This window comes from Chinchilla lanigera, unplaced genomic scaffold (genome assembly GCF_000276665.1).
Source record: "Chinchilla lanigera isolate Chin_1 unplaced genomic scaffold, ChiLan1.0 scaffold00022, whole genome shotgun sequence".
NCBI lineage: Eukaryota > Metazoa > Chordata > Mammalia > Rodentia > Chinchillidae > Chinchilla > Chinchilla lanigera.
Window position 1 is genome coordinate 4,924,728 of NW_004955423.1, and position 24,497 is coordinate 4,949,224.

Consider the following 24,497-nt stretch of genomic DNA (forward strand, 5'->3'; position numbering starts at 1 on the left):
TGCTCTTATTTTACAGGTGAGCAAACTTGAGTTCCACATTCAAAGTGACTTTCTCGGGGCTGGGGATTTAGCTCAGCGGCAAAAGCGCCTGCCTGGCAAGTGCAAGGTCGTGAGTTCGGTTCCTGGTAAAAAAAAAAAAAAAAAAAAAAAAAAAAAAAAAAATTGCTCTGTAAAATGCTTTCCCTTGGTTACAGATACTTTGTCTCATCGGTTTCCCATTGCCCTGTCTTTGCTCCTGCCCTTCCCTTGATCATCTCTGGCTCTCACGAACGTTAACTTGTAATTTGTTCCATCCAGTCCCTGAGCAGCAGAAGTACTGTGGTACTTATTTCTATGGTACTTATTTGTCAAGTACCATAGAAAGCAGGGGTAGCTCTTATTTGTCAAGTGCCATAGAAAGTCTTACATGCCTTCTCCCTCATCTGATCTATGCACTGGGAGCAGAACCAGTGTGCACCCAGGTTTCAGATGAGGCAAGTGAGACCCCAAGTGAGAACTAAATCCTGGTATCACACAGCCCTTAAATTGTCAGAGCTGCCTTCCCAGTGAGTGGGGTCCAGGCACTGCTGTCTGTTGTGAAACTGCTCTGTGAGCAGCCTCCTGAGACAATCAGGCTTCTGATCCTCCCCACTGCTTCCCCACCCATCTGCAGGCACTGGTTGCTCACAAGCTAGTCCAAGACATTCTTGAGATTCTAGCTCTTTCCTGAAGGCCAGTATGGGCAGTCTGTGGTTTCTGATCTCTACTTCTATCACTAAAAGACCTGGTGGCCTAAAACATATGCTCATATAAGGCTCAGATGGCTCACTTGATTTTGGATGTCACCTAGATGCTCTTTTTCTAATTGTCTTCTTCTATTAAAAAGAAACCTATCCTCCTCCTGTGTATAAATGAGAATTGAAGTCAACTATGACTAAGATTATTAAAATAAATTATGCAGTATAAAAAGGGAGGGAATGTTACAGTGGAATCCTGGGAATAGCAGCATTTAAGTATGATGTTTCTGGAGCTAGAAGAGAGATCTACTGGGAGTGTTACTAAAGTGGATAAGCACAAATCAGTGCAGACAAGTCACTGATTTAGGCAAGCAGATAGAAGCTAGAGTTTATTTTTGCTGAGCTTTACGGTTTCTCTTCCCTACTTCTTAGGAAGAGGCTGAAAGGCAAAGGGCGATGGCTGAAGCAGAACTCAGAAGACAGCAAATACAGCTCGAGCATCTCCAAAACATGATTCACTCCGCAGGCCGTCGCCACCGCCGTGATCAATGCATCTTACAATAAAATAAAGAAAATCCAAATTTCTTATCTTTCTCCTTTTCACTGCAGACACAAAGGAACAAGAAATTATAGAACTTGGGACAGTTGACATTTAAATAATAGCAATGTCTCCTGTTAATTCTTCTTTTAAGTAGAGGTCATCGACCCCACAGGCTGGGTCAAATGGACATTGGTCAAGACCTTGGGCTCAGTTGGAAGCTCCCCCGATGGTGGGCATATGCTGGATGCCATCAGAGAGAGAGACATTGGTGTTAAAGTGGAAACGATGTACAGCTCTTATCTGCGCAGTGGTCTGACTCCTCAGCAGGGTCAGCAGACCATCTGCATAGAGAAAGTTCAAGCTGAGAGCGAATAATGTTATGGTGGAATGGAGATCTTTTAGAAGGTGAAAGGAAATACCAACATGGAAATTATATCATAGGATATAATTTCTCCTTTTTGTTCACCCTGATTAAAGGTATAATTTAAATAAGATGTATTGCAATAAGAAGCAATTTATATTAAACTTAATAACTGTGTGTTCTATGTTTAGGATTCTTTAGAGTTGGTAAATAGGTAATATAAGGAATACTGTAAAATGTGCCACTAACTTGATAAGGCTCATTTAATATTATGCTTACTTTAATGCTAAAATTAAAACATGCAAATACTTTGTAGTCATATGTGAAAACATGCTGAATTTTTAAAATTATAGATTATATAAGTATATACCTATATATAAACAGTCTTAACTTTAAAATGTTTTGAAAACTATAAATCTACTAATCTGATTTTATTTTCCCCACTAGTTAAGTCTACAGGCTAGTTTGCTTTAAGCCTGGTATTAAAGCACACATTTTGAACATCTTTTTGTATTCTGTTCATTTGTCTTGTTCAAATACAGTAATACATGTTTAAAAATCATACAACAATACACAAAGCTCTATAGTGTCTCCTTTGCATAACAGTTTACTCATGTAACAAATATCTCAGTTGGGTTCTAGTAATAGAAATTCTACTCCAAATGCGATTTAGTTTTTTACAGAAGAAAAGTAGGCTAGTGTTAATATCTGCACATTTTCTATTCTTTAGAGGCTAGACATCTGAACTTCGCACATCAGATAGGGTTTGGTGCAGCTCTGCTATATTTCTGAATTTGATGTGAACTTCAGAAAGTATCAGTATGTTGACTGAGCACTCTAATACCTCTGCAATTTGTACAAAACATAAAGAAAAAAATAAAGTAATATTGAAGCCCAAGGAGTAGGAAGAAAAAACATTTTGCATTACTGCCACCATGTTAAATATATTTTATAAATCCTGAGACTCAGCATAATTAATACATTTACCTCGTGTTCCTTTCTTTGAAATGGTTAGTCTGCACTATATTACAAAATGTAGATCTGTACCCCAATACATTTTCTATTGTATGTTCTTCACCAAAAATAAGGGCTTTTTCCTTCCTTAGAAATCACCAGAGAAATATATTGCTTTCACTAGTAAACCACAAACATTCTCTCCACCAGGTCAGAGGCTCCCACTCGTCCCCAAATGGTCTCTCACAGGACAGCGGTTAAATAAAGAATAACAAAAGGCCCCCCAAGGTGAACATGATAGTTTTTTGAAGCTACCAAGTCCTAAACTATGTTTTCTGATCTTCTTGGTTCTACTCTTGTGAAATTAACTGATTTCACAATTAAATTTTTCTTTCTTTCTTTTTTTTTTTTCTTTTGGTGCTGGGGATTGACCTCTGGGTCTTGTGCATGCTAGGCAAGCAACCTACCACTGAGCTACATCTCCAGCCCCTAAAAGATTAAATTTTAAATGTAAAGAAAAGTGACAAAATAATTCTGCTCGAGAGCCTCTGATGACACACAGCCCCCTGTTCATGCCTTGATTTTAGCCTCACTCTAATTTCCCAGAATTGTAAAGTAATATGCTCCTGTTGTTTTGAGGCACCAAGTCTCTGGCAATTCATTACAACAATAAGAAGAAACAAATATACCTTGTTTATTAGTTAACATTATACGTAATTATTAATGTAAGCTAATATTTATTCAGAACTTATTGTATGTCAATTTTTATCATTACAAAAGCTCCTCTATTGCCAGTAAAAATCCTATGAACATTTAGCACTGTTCTATTATAATTATTACAATGTTATTAATATGTATTACTAGTTATTCTTAATAAAGATATCATTAAGGCATTGGAATTAAATAATATATCTAAAAAGCTAAACCACGGAAGACCCTTCCAATCTAGGCCGTACATCACTAGTAATTCTGTGATACACAGGACGCTGACCATAGAAAACAATAATGCACTGCACATTTCAAAAAGCTAGAAGACAAGATTTTGTAAGTTTTCACCATAAAGAAATATTAAATGAGGAGATACATTTAAACTGATTTAAAGATGGCACAAAGCAGACACATACGGAAACATCACATGGGACCCCAATAATATGTACAATATTTATGTGACTATGTGTCATTTTAAGAGAAACAAATTAAAAAATAAATTCCCTTGCTGCACATCCTTTTGAATACACCAGCCCTCAGATACAGGGACTTTCCTCCCACCTCAGTCCACTCCTTTTCCTGCTTACATGTCAAGGCTGATTCTGCAGGGAAAGAATGTGGTTTCGATTTCGGTTTTTCATCTGTCTCGGTCCATGTTTTGATGGCTGTGATATCCGGTGTGATGCTGGGCTCCTGAGAGCCAGGCTGAGCAGGGAGCGCAAGCAGGCAGCAGCGAGCAGCCCGTCCCGCAGCGCGGAGCCCGCCCAGGTGAGTGCGTCAAGCCTGGACTGGGACTCGCGGCCGCGAGGATTTCTCCAGGTGCGCTCGGCTTCGGGGCGCAGATGTGCGCCGGTGGGGCCCCGCAGCAGCGCGGGAGGGCGTGGGAGGCCGATCGGGGGCCCTGAGGACTCCGCGGAGATCCGGGCGCAGCCGCGGCAAGGGAAGAAAGCGCGCTGCGCAGGTGCCCCGTTCCTCAGCGTCCACCCGGCCTCGAGCGCTACTGCGGGGACCACGAGGAGTGCAGGGCCACCCTGACCAGGAGGACCGCAGGGTCACCCCTTCCGCTGAAAGTGGGCTTAAGTCCTTTCCGGAACCAAGGGACCAAAATTCATCACCCCGCAGAGGCACGACAGGGAGGAGGAAAAGGGTCACTCTGTCACCTCCTTTTGCAGTCTTCAGAGGGTTCCTAATTACCCCCTGAAAGTAACTGGAGAAACCCTGGGAAGTAATTCAGTCTCACGCCCACTAAGGAAGGTTAAAGTCCGTTAAGAGCTCGAGGCTGGTTGGTGTCTGGAGCTGTTTGCAGCGTGCGGTGCTTCAGAAAACTGCGTTCCTCTGAGTAGCCTGTGGTACTTGTGGAGAATTCAGGACCGGGAGTTGTAACTGTCTCTCTGCAGGACTCTCAGACAGGAACTCTTGGAAACCTTTGATCATCTACACAACCTAATAGAACTGTGTCTCTTTCTATTTACTTAATGTGAATTTTCAAACTTCTTGTCTTGGAAACGTCAGTCCTGAGTTACAGTCAGAAAAAAGAAAGAAAGAAAAAGAAAATAAAAAGTAGGACTAAACTTTGGGGAAGTTCATCAGCCTTTTCTTATGGTTTCCTAAACATCAGATCTGAGGGAAAGAAAGCTTTAATTTCCCCTTTTCCTAATACGTTAGTGAAAAGCTTATGTTTTACTTCATAAATCTGGTTCCCCAACAGCTGCAGAAACAGGACAGAAATTGTACAGAAGAAATTGGTTAGGACACCTATTGGCGTTTTTCCTGACCAAAAAAAAAAATACACTTCACCTCACTTATTGCTAACTTGCAACTCACAGGACATAATAATACGTATGAATTCATTAATGTTTAAAAGTTATGGAGGAGTCATTCCTTATTCAGAAATTGCTGTAGGATATGCTGTAATGAGGTACGGAGGTTTTATTGTGTGTCAACATTTAGCCTGCCTGGTAAGATACAGGGTTGTGCTTAGATGTGACCTAGTTCATCCACAATGCCCCAGGAGCTGTGGGCATGCCTCTCTTCTGTTGCTACGGCAAGCAGAAACACCTAAGTGACACCCAAGATTTGGAGGCAGATTTACTTATGTGGATGGACTGATCGAGATCATTCCCAAAATATCTGGCCCTGATCTCTGATGATCTAAGGCTTGTATGAGATAAGCAAGCAGGAAATACAGAGGCAGAATGGCTTCTCAATTGGGGATTGGTTCTTACTATATGCATCATAGCGACCAGCTGTGCATCACAGTGACCAGCCCTTTCTAAGAGACAGGAGCAACTGGAATTGGATCAGGAACTATCGTCTGAGCAGCTGACATATACTGACTGGGAGGGGGACATTTTCTGTTACACTGTGAAGACCTGAATAGTTGTGCACATGAAAGTCACCTTTGACTTGACACCTGATGGGAGAGCTCCTTCTCCTGCTCTGGCTCTGGCACTCCTGGAATGACGAAGTAAAGGAACCCCATATTGGCAGAAGGCTAGGAGTATATTGCTTAGCATCATCTTGCAAAAAGGACAGTCAAAGCCGTTTGATGGCCTCTGCTCCTTGAGGTCATGAAATGCCTCACTCATTAAAATGAAAACATCCAAAATAATGCCTCTCCCAGACTTAGGAGTTCTGTCAAATCTGGGAAGATCTTCAAATACTCACTCCAAGACTTCTATTCCTCTTTGTTTAATGAACAGGAATATCTTTTTCCTAGTTAAATCAGTTACCTTCTAGGGTGATATTTTTGCCTGGGCACTTAAAAGACACCCTCTGTACTAGTGAGGAAGACATCCCTTTCTTCATCTCTTGTTCCTTCTCTCTTACTCCTCCCACCAGCCTGCTCCGGGAGCACTAAATCTGGCCTCCTCAAGACTGATGATCACCTCCCTTTGTGTCCTTCTCAGGCAGGTCTTCCCTGACTATTCTGTATAAATTCAACTTCCAATACTCTGTATCCCTTTTCCCTTCCTATTTTTCCCAAAGCACTAATTTTTCATGTACTGATATGCATGTGCATGAATATATACATATTTTTCTAATTTAATTTGTTTATTATTTCTCTTTTCATGAGAATAGAATTCCATGAGGAGCAGCTTGTGTCCATTTTGTTTACTACTGGATATTGAACCTGTGCAGCAGAGGGCACATCTGAGGAGATGTTTGTTAAATAAATTATTTTAAGAAACCTAAAGATGTGTTTGGCCCTTGTAGGTGAACTGTATGCACTGAATGTTGTTGATCACATTTTCTTTCTTGATATCTATTCCTCCTGGGCTAAAGAGACAATCACTGTAGAGATTCTCCCACCTCTACTGAGTACTCCTTTCTTAGGCACTCTGTGCCTGGAGTTAAACACAAAATGTTAGTGTTCTGGAACTCCTTCTGTGTCCTTTGCTTTCTCATTCTGTTATTTTAAAAAGAATAAAGACATGACAGCTATGTTTTGAGGAAGTCAATTCTGACAGCTAACTTTTTGTAGTAGATGCTATAGAATTGAGACACATTATTCAGTTTCTGCCCCACTGACCAATTTATAAGACTTCTGAGAAGTTATTTAGCATGCCTACTTTACTACATTGGAAAAGGAGGACTAATACCTTCTAACCTGTAGGCTTCTTTTTTAAGGGCAAGAAAGATAATTTTAGTAAAGCACTACTACCTAAAATTCTCTTACAGAGCGATTTATTAACTAGGATATTATTTTGGAGTGAATCAATCATTGGATCTAAGTAATACTCATATGTCAGCTTTGATATCATGAGAGATTCTGGGTATGATGGATGACAATCTGCTAGTGTAAGATCTCTTGCACTGTACAAAAGTAAGAAGTTGATACACATGTTCCACAATATAGTCAGTATGCATGCCCTTTGAATGACCATTAGAGATGACTTTGAGTAACTTTTTGGGGTTTGCAGGTTACCCTGATCCAACATCATGGATCCCATCTGTCTAGTGGAAAATGATAAAGAACAACTGATGGTGAACCCAAAGGCAATAAAGGTTCTTCAAATGATTACTGATCCTGTGGTGGTAGTAGCTATTGTTGGATTGTATCGTACAGGAAAATCCTACCTGATGAACCGTCTTGCAGGACAAAACCATGGTGAGTGTTGTCTGAGGACGATGGCAATTTCTATGGAACCACTGATAATGCCTGCTGATCACATCTACTCTAGGGCCATCTTAAGGGAGAAAGAAAAAATTCTTAATATTTATTCTTAATATTTATCATCAAATTTGTAATTTGAACTCTATCTATCCACAAAAGTCACTCAGTGCAAGTATTAAAAAGTTATCTCAACTCTAACGATCCACTCTAGTAGTCTGCATATGGCCCACTTTCTCCTGCATAGCTCAACTCTTGTAACTGTGCTTTCTCTCTCATGCAGCGCTTTGTCTAAAATTGTTATGTCACTCCAAGATGCAAACAAATGTAGTTCTATATTTCTTGTTTTGTAAAAAGGAATGAAGGCAAGAGAGAGGAAAGAAGGCAGGAAGGAAGGTGGGAGGAGGGGAGAGAGGAAAGGGTAGAAGGGAGAAAGAAGGAAGAAAAGTAGGAAAAAAATTATGACATATGTATATCTCATATCTCAATGGCACTATATTTTTATTTGTCTGCCTCATTACATAATGAAACTTTAATAAATTATACTCACTATCCTATCCAAGCCTCTGCAAATATGTAAAATATACCAGAGTCCAAAAACTGCATTGTACAGAATAATTAATGAGTATGAACTGAATCTTTATTATTGTGCCAGTAAAGTAAAACAGTAAAACTTGTAAACACTCAAATCATACCATTTTTTTCCATCTATTGCTTATCAGTATTTTTGGTTTCATTATATGTCAACAATATTTTTCAAAATAGTTTTATAATCTATATATGAGTTTGAAAACAGTGATCTGAAAAACTTTAAATTTTATTAAAACAATGTACTATTATAATTTGTTGGTGTTCATACAATATAAGTATCATGTGTAGTTTTGAGTTTATATAAATACACATATCATATGTATTCTTATCTGTCTGGTTTCTTTAGTTTAAGAAACTTATTAATCATCCACTTTGTCACATGAATTCATTAAATTATTTCCAATATTTTATAGTATTTTATTTTATAAAGATAGTACTATTTATTCATGTATTTTAGTGAATATTGGTTTATTTCTGATGTGTATTTAGCTTTTAAGAGAAGACTATCATGCATAACTTTGAAATTTATGTTGGTACTTTTAATTTTGAAGAGATAATACAATGAAAATGATACAGAATTTCAAAACATGGGAAATCAACAGTGGTTATTATATTGCATATTGTTATGTTCAAAGTAGTTGCTCAGATTACCAGATGGAGGCATTTTTATACAAACTTCCCTTATATAATATTGATAGAAGTGGAATTGTTAGACACTCAGAGTATTTGCTCGTTTAGTATTTCCAGATGATATCAAATAGCTTTTTAAACTTTATGTGCAGCTTACATGCTTATTAGAAGCATTTGTGAACTGTCCATTTCTATACAAGAATTTAGTAATACAGGACTTTATTTGAATGTCTTAAATCTCATCATGAATAAGGTTGAAAACTTTTTCAAATATTCTTATTTAGGTTATTTATTTTGTTAAATACACACTCAAGTCTTTTCAAAGACTAGTTCATCTTATTTGTTTCTGTTTGATTTCAAGGAACTCTGCCCAAGTTTCTCTTAATCCTTGTGCCTATGAAGAGCAGCTCCTCTGCCACCCCTTAATATTTTATATCTCCTTGAGCTCAGTACCATTTGGAGCTGAACCTGAGCCTCTATATTCTCACAATTTACTACATCCAAGCTGCTTCTTTCCTTTCTCTTACAGGGTTCCATCTGGGTACCACAGTGAGGTCTGAAACCAAGGGCATCTGGATGTGGTGTGTACCTCACCCTCAGAAGCCAAACCACACGCTGGTCCTTCTGGACACTGAGGGCCTGGGTGATGTGGAAAAGGTAAATCAGAGAGTTGTGAAAGAATCCTCTCCTTGATTCTCCAATTAAACTTAATTTTCCACCATAATTCAACTTTTATGACTTATTTTTGCCAGCTACAAATCCAGTTGTGGGTAATAAGTCTAAATTCCCTTTCCTTGAAATTACTTCTTCGGTAAGCTCAACTATTTTAGTGTATTATGGGAAGATAATGTTATTTTTTTTTAGTTTGGGTGAATAGCATAATTTAGTAAATATTTATTGAGGAGCCACATCCAAGAGTTCTGTATTATATACCATAAGTACTCTAATGAAGGTAAAGCCTATTTCCTAGTTCAGGAGTCAGCATACACTTATGTGATCAGTATGCAGTGTCATGGATGCACAGAAGTAAGCACCTAACCTGGTTGTATGCTTTAGAAAATGCTTCCTGGAGGAAATGACATCTCAGCCATAAAGTGCGAGGCCGGTAGAACTGTATTAGTGTTCTGAGCCTAATGTGTCATGGTACCACAATTTGGGAGGCTCAATAACAGAAGTGTATTTGCTCATAGTTCTAGAAGCTGGAAATCCAAGACCAAGATATTATCAGGGTTAGTCTTTCTGTGGAATGTGAAGGACATTCCTTTTGATGCCTGCATCCTAACTTTTGGTGATTTCATGGCAATACTTGTCATCTGTGGGCTTGCAGAAGTATACTTGGATCACTATCTACAACGTCAGTTTTTTTTTTCCCCTGAGATATATATTTATTACTGTACCTGAAACACCAGTCATGTGGATTAGAGCTTAGCTAATGACTTCACTTGAACTGAACTACCTCATAAGGACCCTGTGTTCAAAAAAGACCATTTTATGAAGTACTACAGGTCAGGACTCAAGCACATCATTTGGAGGGCCTGAGGAAGGTCCAGTTCAACTCTTAATAGAGATCTACCAGTTGAAGTATGTAGGTATGATGGAGATAGAAATAGAAGCCATGAAAATAAGCACAGTTAAATAATCTATTTATTCTTCAGAAAAGCCTTAGCTAAGCCAGGATTTCAGCTTTGGTTCAAGTCTGGATTTTAGAGAAACCTGTTTAATGACTTCTATAAAAGTAAGACCTTAGGCATCCAAAAAAAATTTCAAATAGGATTTTAAGTAGTAAATTAGATTTGAAGTATTTCAGTATAAGATTTTAACTATGTTGGTCTTCATAGTATTAAATGCAGTGAATCCTTTATGCTTCTTATTTTACATTACTCTGAGCCTAACTTGAATGGAGTGGTATGGACTTTGGCTTCCATTGCTATAAAAAAAGATGTAGAAATTTCACACTGGAATCTTGTAGAAATAGATGTGTTGTTTGGTATAAGTCTATTTGAATTGGGTATTTTTAGGGACTGTAAAATAAAAACCTGAAAAGCCTTTTTACTCAAAATATAAAAGATTTCCTGCTTTTCAGAGGAAGTCCTGTGAGCATATTGTCCATATGTACAGAGGAAAAATTTCATACTATAAACTGTTATTGTCTGTAGAGCTACTCATTGACACTAAAACACGGGATGGGATCTGGATCAGACCTAATTCCATTTGCCTGACTTCCATGGCCCATCACATCTTATGGTGAATCTCATTTCCAGCCTGTTCTTTCAAGCCCACCTATCTACCCACCTATCCATTGTTTCAGACAGATGAAATAACTCTGTAATACATTTATATGACCCTATCATATTTCTGCCTTGGTTAGGGCTGATTTTCCACATGTATGATTTCTTAAAATCTGAAATTATATGTTGTACCAATTGTCTAAGGTGAAGCTGCACTGAGACTGTAATCATTGGATCCCAGGCTTATAGCTACATTGCTCTGAAGTTGCACAGCACTTGCTCCCATTTATTGAACTTACCCACTTTTCTACACAGTAGAATGCCCAGTTACTGAAATTAATTTCACTAATATAACCAGTGAATCTAATGAAATGGTTTCTAAATATTTTTGTGTACTTTTATACTCAGGAACTGTATAAGCATTTTACACACTGACAGTATCATTTATTTTTGTTAAAGAAACTAAGGCCCTGTTAATGGCCAAGGTTATAAAGAAAAAGAAGTATAAATTTAAAGTCTTATTCAAAACTCAGTTCTTTGTCCTACTATTCTGCTATATCAGCTGATGTAATGAATAAGTGATAGAATGAGAGAATGATGAGCAGACTCTTCAGCCTTGCTCTACTGTACTTTCTAGGGTGACCCTAAGAATGACTCCTGGATCTTCGCCCTGGCCGTGCTTCTGAGCAGCACCTTTGTCTACAACAGCATGAGCACCATCAACCACCAGGCCCTGGAGCAGCTATAGTATCCTTCCAGGACCTGAGCCAGCATGTATCATTGATTTCAGGGATTTGTTAGAGTGACTCAGTTCTTATGCTTGAGGTGGGGAGTACCTAGGACAGAAGAGAAGGCTTGGAAATTGTTTTTTGAGATCTAGAAATTAGGGTATGTATGTAATGGCTCTCATTCCTTAGCTAAGATCCCAGCTATGTGACTGAACTAACGGAGCTAATCAGGTCAAAATCCACTTCAAATTCTGAGGAAATGGATGACTCTGATGAGTTTGTAAGTTTCTTTCCAGATTTTGTTTGGGCTGTTCGGGATTTCATACTGGAGCTGAAGTTAGATGAAAACCCCATCACGGAAGATGAGTACCTGGAGAATGCCTTGAAGCTGATTCCAGGTACATGGAACATGGTCTGGTTGGGGAGGCTTCGTTCTAGCTGTGGGATCAAGTAAGCCCTATCATTCAGCACTTGACATAGGTGTTGATTTGAGATTGGATTGAGCTCTAAGCTAATGGTAAATTGATGACTCTTCAAGGGTGATTGGTGATAGTTTTTCAAGAGTTACTATTACTTGAGAAATTTCTAGGTGCTAGAGTTTCATCTCACTAAAAAGCAAGGCACGTATTGAAACAAATTATTTTAGACCAATTAAGAACACATGAAAAATAATCCAGATTATAATATTGCTATAGCAAAGCCCCATATATTGTGTTCTTTATTAAGTGCTTCTCCTGTTCTTTATTTAGAAAAAAAATTGGAATTTGATAAACACAGAGTCATATGAAATGAAATGACCTAATTTTCAAATGGTAACTGTTTTATACAGTGTGTTTCCTTAGTACTTGGTGAGTTACCATTCATCAGAATAGAGGTATTTATACAGTAAATAATTAAGAATCAATTCACATTTCTTTCTATTAACACTGTAAAATCTTTTATTTTACCTTTCTTGTAGAATTATCCTCTTCCTTTGACAGACTTACATATAATAATTTTCCTATGGATTTGTTAGTTGTACTATATTTACCAAGGTGGACAAGTTTTGGCACTTAAAATGTCAGTGTTTTATTCATTCTTTCAAAAGCATTAATTGAACAACTTTGCGTGTGACCCAATCATTCTTTAAGGACAAGTGTAACAAACTCTGATACAAGAAAGTAAAGTTTTCAAATTACATTTAAATTAACTTTATTCTTAAAAAGTTTCCAAAGAAAGAAATCACTAAACATATGTATGTGTGTGTGTATATTTGGCTGATATTTCTGTCCTAACCTGGGTATGATTCTGTCCTAACCTGGTGTTTTTCATTATGTCCACTTCGTGACTTTGTTCCTGGAAGCATCTTATCCTTTTCTGGTATCACTTTGTCTTAAGACATATATTTCATCTCTGACAAGGCTATAATAAGATCAGAAAAGGATTTCTAACTCTTTTTTTCATTAGTTGATCACTCAGTAAGTGTTTGTTAAATACTTAATCCATAGACATCTGTATAATTGCTGTGTAGCCTAAAGATGAGTCACCCTACCCATGGATAAATGACCGTAGTCAGAATTACTTTATTGCCTTTCACCTTTGTGCAGAAATGGAGTTTCCTCCCTTTAAATGGTCAGCACCAGGTTGATTTTCAGTAAGTTATCACATGATTGAGTTAGAGGAGTTTTACAAGCAAGGGAATGCAGTGATGCAGAGATCTCTGGAGATAAAAATACTTCAGCTTCTTTCTTGAAAGTTGTCATTTAAAAGACTAATTTTTTTTGAACTTTCACAGGCAGAAGTCGCAAAATCCAAAATTCCAACATGCCTAGGGAGTGTATCAAGAATTTTTTTCCAAAACGAAAGTGTTTTGTCTTTGATCGACCTACAAAAGAAAAAGATCTCTTAGTTCATATTGAGGAACTGCCAGAAGACCAGCTGGATTATAATTTCCAAGCACAATCCAAAAAATTCTGTTCCTACATCTTCACCAATGCAAAGCCCAAGACACTGAAAGAGGGAATCATTGTCACTGGGAACCGTGAGTCACCTTGACATCAGTACTATACCTGTTTTTCGTTATGGGTGAAGTTTGTTCATACCCTGCATTAGGCAATATTTTTTCTTACTACACATAGAAATTCATGTTTCCTAATCATATCTACATGAGGATTTATTAAGATCTAATATTTCTTAAGAAGCTACTCTCTTGATCTCATAAGCACAAGCTGGAGTTAACACAAACCACCCACAGTACATGCATGACTGTCCCATGGGGGGTGTGGCTCTTACCACTTGCTTGTACCACCTGGGACTGACCCATGCTGCCCAATGGGACAGGCAAGCACAGTGAGACATGAATGACCCCATTATAAATGAGTTAAAGACAGAATACCTGTGTTTGAAGTAAATACTATAGGACATCTATTTCTCTGCATGGAGAAAAACACATTTTGCAAATTCACATTAGTAATAAATTAATAATAAGATAAACAATAGGCCAAGATTCCTGAAAATTCATTGAATTGAGGCCAAAATTGAGTATGAGCTCATGAACAGATGTGGTTTCTGATTCTGACCTGTGCAGACATGCAGTGCCTTATGCTGAGAGCAACTTCCCTGGCTTAGAGCTCTGTCATTGCTCTGAAATTGTCGATGATATTTTATATGCAGATTTAGTGTCATTTGGGACTCGGTCTACAAATTAGGCAATTAGATTCATATATGTGATGTACTTCTCCTTTCTAATCTCCTGCTTTTCCAGTTTGTACTAGATTGTTAAGAGAATATAATTATCACATTGGTGATTATCAGTGATTTAAATTACTTGAATTAGAAGCATTAAAAATTTGAACACAAAAGTCAGTAATTTCACTCGAAGAAAGAGAACTTTCTCAAAACACAAAAAGGTTTTTTGTGCTAAAACCAGTTTTGATGATCTTTGGAACACTGATTCCAAAATAATATAGAAAAACAGATAGTAACCTGGTATTTGTCTTTAAGTTATTTGGCTTTTTTAGGGCTGGGGGCTCTGGTGGAGACCTATGTGAAGGCCATCAACAGTGGGGCAGTGCCCTGCTTGGAGAATGCTGTGACCACTCTGGCCCAGCGTGAGAATGCAGCAGCCGTGCAGAAGGCAGCCGACCACTACAAAGAGCAGATGGTCCAGAGAGTTCAGCTCCCCACAGACACTCTCCAGGAGCTGCTGGATGTGCATGCGGCCTGTGAGAAGGAGGCCATTGCAGTCTTCATGGAGTGGTCCTTCAAGGATGAAAGTCGAGAATTCCAGAAGAAGCTGGTGGTACTGTGTTCTATAAATTTTTTCCCCTCCCTGGCCTTGAGGAATGATGTTTAAAGCCTACTATTTTGACCCCTGTGCATAATGTCCTATACCTAAAGGAAGGAACTTGCATTTATGTGAGTGGCAGGGTTCTATAGGCTGGCAGTTGGCATTCTATCTCAAAGACAGTTGATATCTCATTGGTGCATAACAAATTAGAGTGAATTTAAGAGCTTAAAAAAGCAAAAGACATTAGCTTACAGCTCTGTTGCTCATGAGTGCATTGAAGAAGGCTGAGTGCTGTGCTTAAAAGCAAAGGTCAGCAAATAGAGTTCTCAGCTGCAGGTTCTAGAGAACCTCAAAAGTCAATCAAATTCTTCCAATTACTTGGTCTGTGATTTACAAGAACAATAAAAAATTTTCTTCACTTTACTTTTACACACTCAAATGTTCACTGGAAAAATTAAAGAGGGATTCCAAAACCTAGAGTACACAGAAAACCTCAATCATTATTTGTTGGGTTGGCATTTCCTGTGTACATTTTCATGCACAGCAACATGAATCCCCTTGGAAAACTCCCAGTCACTTTCATCTTTTATTCCCCGTTTGGGGGTTGAGTCACTATTAATTGCAGTGCTGCTGAAGGAACCAAGCAGTTTGTGTCTTTTAATTCCATCCTTTTAGAGAGAATGAGCAGGGTGCCAAGGCAGTTGAGGGGTTTGCCAAGGTCACACAAAAAGTCTCCCAACTCCTGTGGTCCTTTCCATGCTCCAATACAATCACAGGTCATCAGACTGCTTCTTCTTGAGGCACAGTGGGACCTTCCTTCAACTGCTCATTCTCTTACATCCCTACATTACCCTGGCAGGGAATCATCGAAGAAAAAAAGGAAGCTTTCTTGTTGAAAAATGAAGAGGCATCTGTCAAATACTGCCAAGCTGAACTGAAGCAGCTCTCAGAGCCCCTGATGGAAAGCATTGCAAAAGGAATTTTCTCTGTTTCTGGAGGCCACAGTCTCTACGTAGAAGCAAAAAGGAAGGTCGAACAGGGCTATCTCCAACTGCCCAGGAAAGGAGTTAAGGTGAGAAGTACGAATTAGGAAAGGGGAATAGAGAGCAGTTAATTAGTGTAGTGCTGTCCCTTAAAATCTAAGAACACTGAGCCATCTAAGAGGAGAGATTACAGCACATGATGATTCTATATTTTTAGCTTTTATGTCAATAATTGATTATTTTTGATGAAATGAAACATTCTTCCCCCCTCCAAAAAAAAACAGAGGATACTATCAGTAATCCCAGCTGGAGTAGAACTTTTCTTCCTCAATCAAACAATGTGGTGTAGTGTGTGTGTGTGTGTGTGTATGTGTGTGTATGTGATTGTTTTTGAGGAGCTGAGTACAGAGGATTCAAAGTTCATGACACACCCTTTTTTACAAAATGCTGATGATCTTGCTTCTGATAGAAATAATCAGTTGGCTATAGTGTTGTAAACATTGTCATCTTGACATGAACAGAAAATAGAAATAATGATGCACCTACATTCATGAGGATATTAGTAATAATGCTGACACATATTCTATACTCTCATATATCATATGTGTAGTCAGTAACCTAAGGTTACAAGGTACTTTTGGAACTAATTTAATCCTCAGGATAATGTGATGAATAGGTACTATTATTAGTCATATTTTATAGTTGAAAAATGCAATACTCAGAGAAATAAATGAATTCCAGGCCCCAAAGACAGTAGTTGGGAGAGCTGCTTTACAGGGTAGCTTAGTGTACTTAGCAGCAATTCTAAACTCTGAAGTCTGCCCAGGAATACTTACTATAAGATGAAGTAAAGGGTCATGGTGAATTATTAATGAGTGTAATATGAATTAAGAAAAAAGATGCAATCATCCTATAAGAAGAAAAGAATGTTAAAATATATGAAATAATAATATGTTTCAAGGATGTACATAGATCTGATTGGCTGCAATCTGGGTGTTTTAATTACTTTTCTCATTACTGAGTCAAAGTACCCACCATTCACAAATTAAGTGGGGAAAGGTTTATTTAGATCACAATTTAAAAGGTTTCAGTCCATCATCAGCTGGCTCCAAGGCAGGGTAGCATGGCAGACAGGCATCAGAAAGGAGAACAACTTTTTTCTTCCCCTTTTATATTATATCTAGGATACCAGGATTAGAAAATTACCAAACCAGTGGACTGATTAAAAATCATACATCTTTCATCCCAGGATTACACACTGTAGTTTGAGCCATCTCTGAAACAGCTCTATCTATGACTACATGAGGCTTTGAGGGAAACCTAGATTCAAACTATAACATTCCACCTCTGTTCCCCTAAAGACTCATGTAGATTCCTTTATGCAAAAGACATTTAGTCTATCTCTAACAGTTTCAGCATTGCTCAAAAGTTCAAGCCCTAAGTTTCTGCTGAGATGTAAGGCAAACTCTTAGCCATGAGCCTCTGTACAATGAAAAGAAAGTTAATCACTTCCAACATCCAATGGCACAAAGGAATGGCACCAAAGTAAGTCCAAAATCCAGCAGGGAAAATGTTAAGTACTGTCGTTCTATGTGCAGCATCTGAGGCAGTCAGTGGCAAGATATGAACTCCAATGGGCTTGGGTAGCTCAACCCCTGTGGCACTTCAGGTGGGTGTGGCTCCCATGGCTTCTTTTTTGGCTGGCTGTGCTCACTCTTTGCAGCTTTCCTTAGAATACCTATGTTCCTGGCTTCTCCAACCTTCTAGGATCTCGACTGCATCTTTGGCTTCATGTCTACAGCTTCACATACTGTCCTTTGAGAAGCACAATGCCTGGCCTCCTAGGCCTTCTTTTGAAATCTGGTTGGAAACTTTTTGATCCCATAACTCTTGCATTCTGTATGCACCTAAAACTAGCACCATATGGGTGACACCCAGATCTACTGCTAGCTGGAACAGTAGCCAGGATTCCTTCTCTCTTGGTTGTAGGGGTCCTGTGCCTATGAACCAAATCCTCTGCTCTAGGGGTCTCTTGTCAAAGAAAAGACTTTCACCTTTGCAGTTTTGAGGCTGCAAATGGTGGAGTTCTACTGCTCCCTATAATGCCCTCAGGCTATCTTTTCTATTTTCCTGTTCCTAGTCAGCAGTCAAGATCTCCTTTGCTATATCTTTGCAGTCCACAGCTTTATTGGTGTTTCCTTTCTGGCAAACTCAAAACATTTTAAATCATTCTTCTAGGCTGTTTTCTGTTGGTTCTCAAAATAAATCAGCTAAAGTCCCCCAGTGGTACCCATACCACCACCTCAACATTAGACTGCCTTGAAATTTCTTCTGCAAGATAAATAAGTCTGCCACCCTTAATCTTAGTCTCAGACAAAGTCTCTGGACAGGAGCAAAATGCAGCCATACTTTCTGTCAAGCATAAAGCACATCGTCTGGAGTCCAGAAGCCAGTGCAGTCCTTCCTCCCAGTAGTAATCTACTTGGCCTGGTCTTTTCTAGCAGGATTTCTATCAGCCTTCTGGTCTTTTGTACCCTGACCAAAATACCCTATCAAGTATGCCTAAGGCATTCTGGCTTTACTTTTTTACTGGCAGCTCCAAACTTTTCCTGACTCCTCCCTTTCCCATAGCAAGTACCAAAAGCTTCTAAACCATGTGTATAAAGAGCCCCTCCTGGTCCTCATCTCAGTCCAAGAAGTTATATTTGTAATCCCATGGAAAAGTTATAGGAATTCTAGTGAGATAATTCCAATCTACCACTTCCAGTGCAACCCATGATGATAATAAAGACACTAGTCATATTTGTAATTGTAGGGACTCAAGGGGTCCTAAATTCAGATAGGATAATGTCTAACCAGAACAAAGGGCTGAACTCAGCCCAAACCTGGGTTTTATTTTTTTTTATTTTTTTATTTTGGTTTTTCTCCGGTACCGGGAACCGAACTCACGACCTTACGCTTGCCAGGCAGGCGCTTTCTGGGTTTTATTAATTCATGAAGAAGGGAGTGGCTTGATGATGAGTGATTGTATGATGGGAAGCACATGAGTGCGGTGAGCTGAGCTAGGTAGGTGGTCTGAAATCACCTCTGCAATATGCACAGAGAAGGATATGAAGAAAAAGTTATCTGTATGACACAACTGAGGTAGTATCTCATGTTTTAGAGTCAGTTCTTCAGCTCTGATGTGTAATCTTTTTTCCCTGGGAAGTCTTTGTGTTTTTGGTTTTTTTTTTTTTTTTGTCTTTTTTTGGTTTTTCTCCAGTACCAGGAACCGAACTCATGACCTTGTGCTTGCCAGGCAGGCGCTTTGCCACTGAGCTAAATCCCCAGCCCTCCCTGGGAAGTCATAGCCTCTTATCTGAGGCTCAATCCAGCTGACAGTATGGAGCATGGCTCTCCATCCTGCCCTGGCTCACACATATTTTGGGGGAGCTGTGGAGGTAGGGAAACATTGCTCTGTTGCCTTGCTTCAAAGACTACACATCAGCACTACAGCTGGACCGATTTGCCTTGCTTAAAGCCAATTGAAGGGATAAGGAAAAGTCCTGGCCAGCTCTGTACATTTCAATACATGGAAATAGGGCCAAATTTAGTCAAAATATAGATAACTGCTCTTCTTTCAAGGAGAGTCATCCAGATGGCTCTTCACAAACATGTTCAGTTACAACCACAGCAACAACCCCACTTATTGGTACCAAATTCTGCCTTAGTTACTTTTCTCATTGATAAGACAAAAGAACCATATGAAAAACGAAGGAAGGAAAGGTTTATTTAACTCACAGTTTATAGAGGTTTCAGTCCAGGTTGGCTGGCTTCAAGGCAGGGTGGCATGCAAGAAGAATATCACAGAGAAGAACCAGTTCATGGCAGGCAAAAGAAAGTAAGAAAGCCTTTTTCTGTCCTTTATATTATATCCAAGCTACTGAGATTAGAGTGGTGCCAAACCAATTAGTGGACTGATTCAGTAATCACTCATCCTTAATCCTAGCATCACACACGCTAGACTCAGCCATCTCTGAAAAAGCCCAACCTATGTTCACATGAGGCTTTGGCCTGACATCTAACACAAGCCATAACACTGGGATAGGTGGTGGGAAAGTTTGGGAAACAAGATAGGTGGTGGGAAAGCTAGAACAGACACTGCTGTGGAAGGCTTTCAAGTCCCACAAGCGATCGGAGTTTACATTGTGTTTGTGGCTAGAAAGGAAGCTGGCTTTTTTTTTTTTTTGAGACAGGGCTTCTCTTTTTAGTACAGGCTGGCCTTAAACTCATTATATAGCCCAGGCTGGCCTTGAACTCATAGTGATCCTCCTACCTCAGCTTCTCGAGTGCTGAGATTAAGCGGGTGAGCCACCACACCCAGCCCTCTTAAGAAAGGGAATGTTAAGGGGGGTACAGAATTATAAAGTTCAGAGAACAATAATCTGCCCACCAAGAGAGTGAATCTATGCTACCTGATATTTTTCTGCTCCTTCTTGTTCCTCAGGCAAATGAGATTCTCCAGAGCTTCCTACAGTCACAGGCTGCCATAGAGAAATCCATCCTGCAGTCAGACAAAGCCCTCACTGAGGGAGAAAAGGCCTTAGCAGGTACAGCCTGGGGAGGGGGCAGGTTGTTTCAAAGCCCTCTAGCTAACTGTACAGGAAAGTTTTCCTTAACCAAAGAGTTTCCTCTCCTACAATAGATCTGCTGCCTGGATGTCTCTGCACTCTCAGATTATTTTAATCTGAAATAAGAGGGCAAGTGTGCTGTCCATCAGATAAATTATGACTCATATTTTGAAATGTGATCCAGAAGGCACGGTGACCAGGATCATTTAATGAATTCTCCCTTGGCTTTTTTGAAATCAATTTGGTCTCTCCACTCAGGCCTGAATGTTGTTCCTTCTCTCTCTAAAAACTTTCTGGAGCAGCTGAGCGGACCATGAAGGAAGCAGCTGAGAAGGAGCAGGAGCTCTTAAGACAGAAACAGAAAAAGCAACAGCAGATGATGGAGGCCCAAGAGAAAAGCTACCAGGAAAACATGGCTCAACTGAAGTGGAAGATGGAGAGGGAAAAGGAGAACATTCTGAGGGAGCAGAAAGGAATGCTGGCGCACAAGCTGAAGGTGAGCTTTCAGGGGACCTAGAACATACCATGGAGACAATTGTGAAGCCTGCCACTGGCCCATCCCTTCTTACTCTCAGGAAGGTACTGAGGGAAACCTAGGAAACCAGGTGCCATGGACATTCTCACTGCCAGGAAACCTGTGGAAACATCAGACTCGTTCATCAAGAAGCGCTTTGGGGGTTGAATAAAGGCACGTCCTTAGCTGTTGCAATTGTTGAGGGCAAATTCCAGACCAATGTTGAGTGTGATTTTTTGCTTATAGGTCCAAAAAGAACTACTTGAGCAAGGATTTGTAAAGAAATCTGAGGAGATGAATGCAGAGATACAGCGACTACAAAAAGAATTTAAAACAGCTAAGGAACACAAATCCTCTTTGGGTGCACGCATCTTTGATGGAATTGGCAATGTGTTACTTTCAGAACTGCCGGGTGTCACTAAGCTATTTGGTGCAGGGTTGAAAATTATTAGTGAAAAAATGAAAAAGGCTCAGAATTTCCCTTAGCAAACTATAAGTAGGCTTCTTCTGTTTTTCTGAGGCTCAGTTTTAAAAACTGTCATTTTTAGTTTCAGTTTATAAAGTTAAAAATAAAAGATATGTATCAGAGCCTACTGCATACAAGACAAACTTAATATTTAATATTTGATTGGACTAATTTAAATAATGAGTGGATTTGACAATATAATAAAAGACTAAATTTGTAATATCAACAAATACCACACAATACAATGATTTGGAAGTCAATAAAACTCATTTTAAGACATTTTCAGTTACTGCACATAACAATTTTTTGAATGTACAGAAATAAAAATGTTGATTCTTCTTGTATCAATATTTACTACATCAAATGTAATTCAAATAAATATACCAAATATTTTCTTTGGAAGTAGATTTATACTGTCTATATGGCAAAAGTCCCAAGCAATATGGACGATGAAAATCTGAACTAAAACAGAAGGGAGAGACAGCACAGGCTGGTAAACGGTCCAACATATAGCATAGTGGTGCTAGCCCCTGGATATTGAAGTGGCAATAAAGTAAACTTGGAAGTCTGAATACTTTCATAGAGGCACACTGGCATTGAATATATAATAAAGTTCACATATTACAAAATTTTCAACAAAATTGAAAAGGAAATTAAAGTTCTTACACATTATACCAAAAAACGTCAAATGTCACTGCTGTTGCTCTTTCTGTTTCTGTCTTAAGAGTTCCTTCTGTTTCTATCTTAAGATCAAAATGTAGACATGAAATATTATATCTTAAAAGTAAGTGAGAAGGAAGAGTATTCAAATAAATCTCCTGGAGGGAGGCCCTTTCGCAGTGTGACATATTAGAAACACATTTCAAAACAAAGACTTGATAATGTTAACTACATAGAAAGTCATTCTCCATGGAAAAACACTAGCAAAGTAAGACAAATGGCAAAACAAGGAATATATTTTATGTTAAAAAATGGTAAAATTATTTGTAACATGCTTTAATCACTGAGATTAAAGACCAACTCCTTTGAAAACACTGGACAAATATCTAAGATGGAATTAAAGATGTTCAACTTCAACAGTAAGAGATGTGAAAACAAAGTTACGAGATACCCAAATTCACTGCAGGTCAAGAAAGAAAACATTACTTTTGGTTTGTTTTATTTTGACACAAGGATTTAGGTAAACAGAAAATATCTTCTGTTTGCTACTAAGAGTGTGAGTTGCTACAATTATACACCAAAGTAATCCATGCAACAGCCTTTGATCCATTATGAAATTATCCTGTAGAGTTAATGGCATGTGTATCAAGTGGCACATGTATTAAAATATATGTTGCAGCAATGCATCTTGGCAGAAAACTGAAAACCACTAACTTTCTGTGGGTTACTAGTAATAGATACCAAAGGAGATCCAGGCAAAGGAATACTCTGCAGTCACTACGTTGAAAGGACAATCTCATTTGTATTAATTAATACAATTTCCAAGATGTATCATAAAATGTAGAAAGGAAAGACATAAGCAATGTATATAGATGCTCCCTTTGACTACAGAAAACAATATGCATGTACTGATATTATATAACTCAAGACAAATATACAATAAGTGTACTTTTGCCCTTGTTTCAGCATTTTTCAGGGAAATTGTACAATAGCTGTGTTCCTGTAGACTACCTGATTCTTCACATGCTTGAGACTGACTTACAAGCCCCCAGGGATGCAATGAGGTTGTCACACAGTCGAAGAGCACTTGTCTAGGCAAGGCCCTGAGTTTGATCAACAACAGCACAAAAACAGAAAGAAAATAAAACACACAAAGAAATCCCCTTGAGCTAAGCCTGGGTGGTACCAACTGAGCCTTCTGAAGCTCTTGAACCACTGTATATTTGATGTCGCACTGTCCCTGACAGCCGCCCACAGGGACTCTCTGGCTTTTCACCTTGCTTCTTTGTATCCTCCTGTGAAGAAGCTAACTAACCAGTTGTCAGATGTCTGCTTTTCTGACCAATATCAGTAGCTCCTGGTGGTTACATATGAGGGAGCCTAAATCCCTGAAGTCAAAATTCCACACCAGGTTTTTGGTTTCAATAAGAAAATGTTCAAACTAAATTGTGTTGCATATGTGTACCTGGATAATAGCAAGGAGATCCGAAGTGTTAAAGAATCTATCAGCAGTCCTGGGAACACCTTCCCTTTGAATCACTGGGAATGGGAGCAGGGAGCTTCTGTTGCAGGAGTACTGGCCTTGAAATGATTTCAGAGACAGGATCCTTCTGCAGTGGGGAGGAGGCCAGCAGGTTGTAGCTCTGGAATAGGGCATAGCTGACATGTGCTACTCGGCCTGCTGTTCCCCATGCTTTGTTTATAGAAGGATATTGTCTTGGTTACTTTTCTCTTGTTGTTGACACAAAATATCTGACACCCAAAGTTAAAGGAGGAAAAGTTTATTTACCTCACAGTTTGTGGAGATTTCAGTCCAGAATCAGCTGGCTCCAAGGCAGGGTGGCATGGCACAGGGGTAACAATTCAAGGAGTCATAAGACAGAAAAAGCAACAAGAGCAAAAGGGGAGAAGAGCAAGCCTCTTTTCCTCCCTTATACTGTAAGCAGGCTACCACCCCATAGGGCGGGTGTGGCATTCACACCATCTCATTGCCTTTTTCTTGTACAGCTCAGGGTTTTTACAAAGTGAGGCCCCTGGTCCCCTGCTGAATCACTTAGTGAAATTTCTAAACTTCCCAAGTTGACACAATGTATCAGCCATTACAGGTGTCCTGTCCTATTTTCTCTCCTGACTGACCTCATGCTCTAAACTTCACTGACTTTCCACTCCATCTTACACCAATTAGTAATAACTTCATTACTGATTCTGAACCCAGCGCTTCATAACCCTAAGTAAACTCTTCCTGATTAAAACAATCCACACGCATGTTACTTTTCTCCCCCATGAATGTCAAAGGGCTCAGCATCTAAAAACATATCACATGGCTAACTGTAAGGTATTTGAAGTGAATTACTACATAAATAAAATTAACCCAGTATTGCCATCCAGTTTTATCTAATTTGCTAGCAGTACAATGCATCTTTCT

At 39.0% G+C, this 24,497-nt stretch overlaps 2 protein-coding genes across 2 annotated transcripts in view; both read left to right on the forward strand.

Moving 5' to 3' along the window:
* Gbp5 (guanylate binding protein 5) overlaps nucleotides 1–2,123 on the forward strand; it is a 12,421-nt gene extending 10,298 nt beyond the window's left edge. The window contains exon 11 of the mRNA XM_005385098.2: nucleotides 1,149–2,123. Within this exon, the coding sequence (XP_005385155.1) occupies nucleotides 1,149–1,280 (132 nt within the window). The 3' untranslated portion in view covers nucleotides 1,281–2,123. The remainder of the gene's footprint in view (nucleotides 1–1,148) is intronic.
* A 5,090-nt stretch (nucleotides 2,124–7,213) lies between these two features.
* LOC102011016 (guanylate-binding protein 4) lies at nucleotides 7,214–21,981 on the forward strand (the record flags this gene model as incomplete). The annotated part of the gene is given in 10 exon segments (XM_013514413.1): nucleotides 7,214–7,391; nucleotides 9,145–9,272; nucleotides 11,481–11,590; nucleotides 11,773–11,969; nucleotides 13,346–13,591; nucleotides 14,571–14,851; nucleotides 15,699–15,911; nucleotides 20,309–20,411; nucleotides 20,735–20,928; nucleotides 21,193–21,981. Coding segments are annotated over 10 exon segments (1,881 nt in total). The 3' UTR covers nucleotides 21,433–21,981.
* Between the last annotated feature and the right edge of the window lie 2,516 nt (nucleotides 21,982–24,497).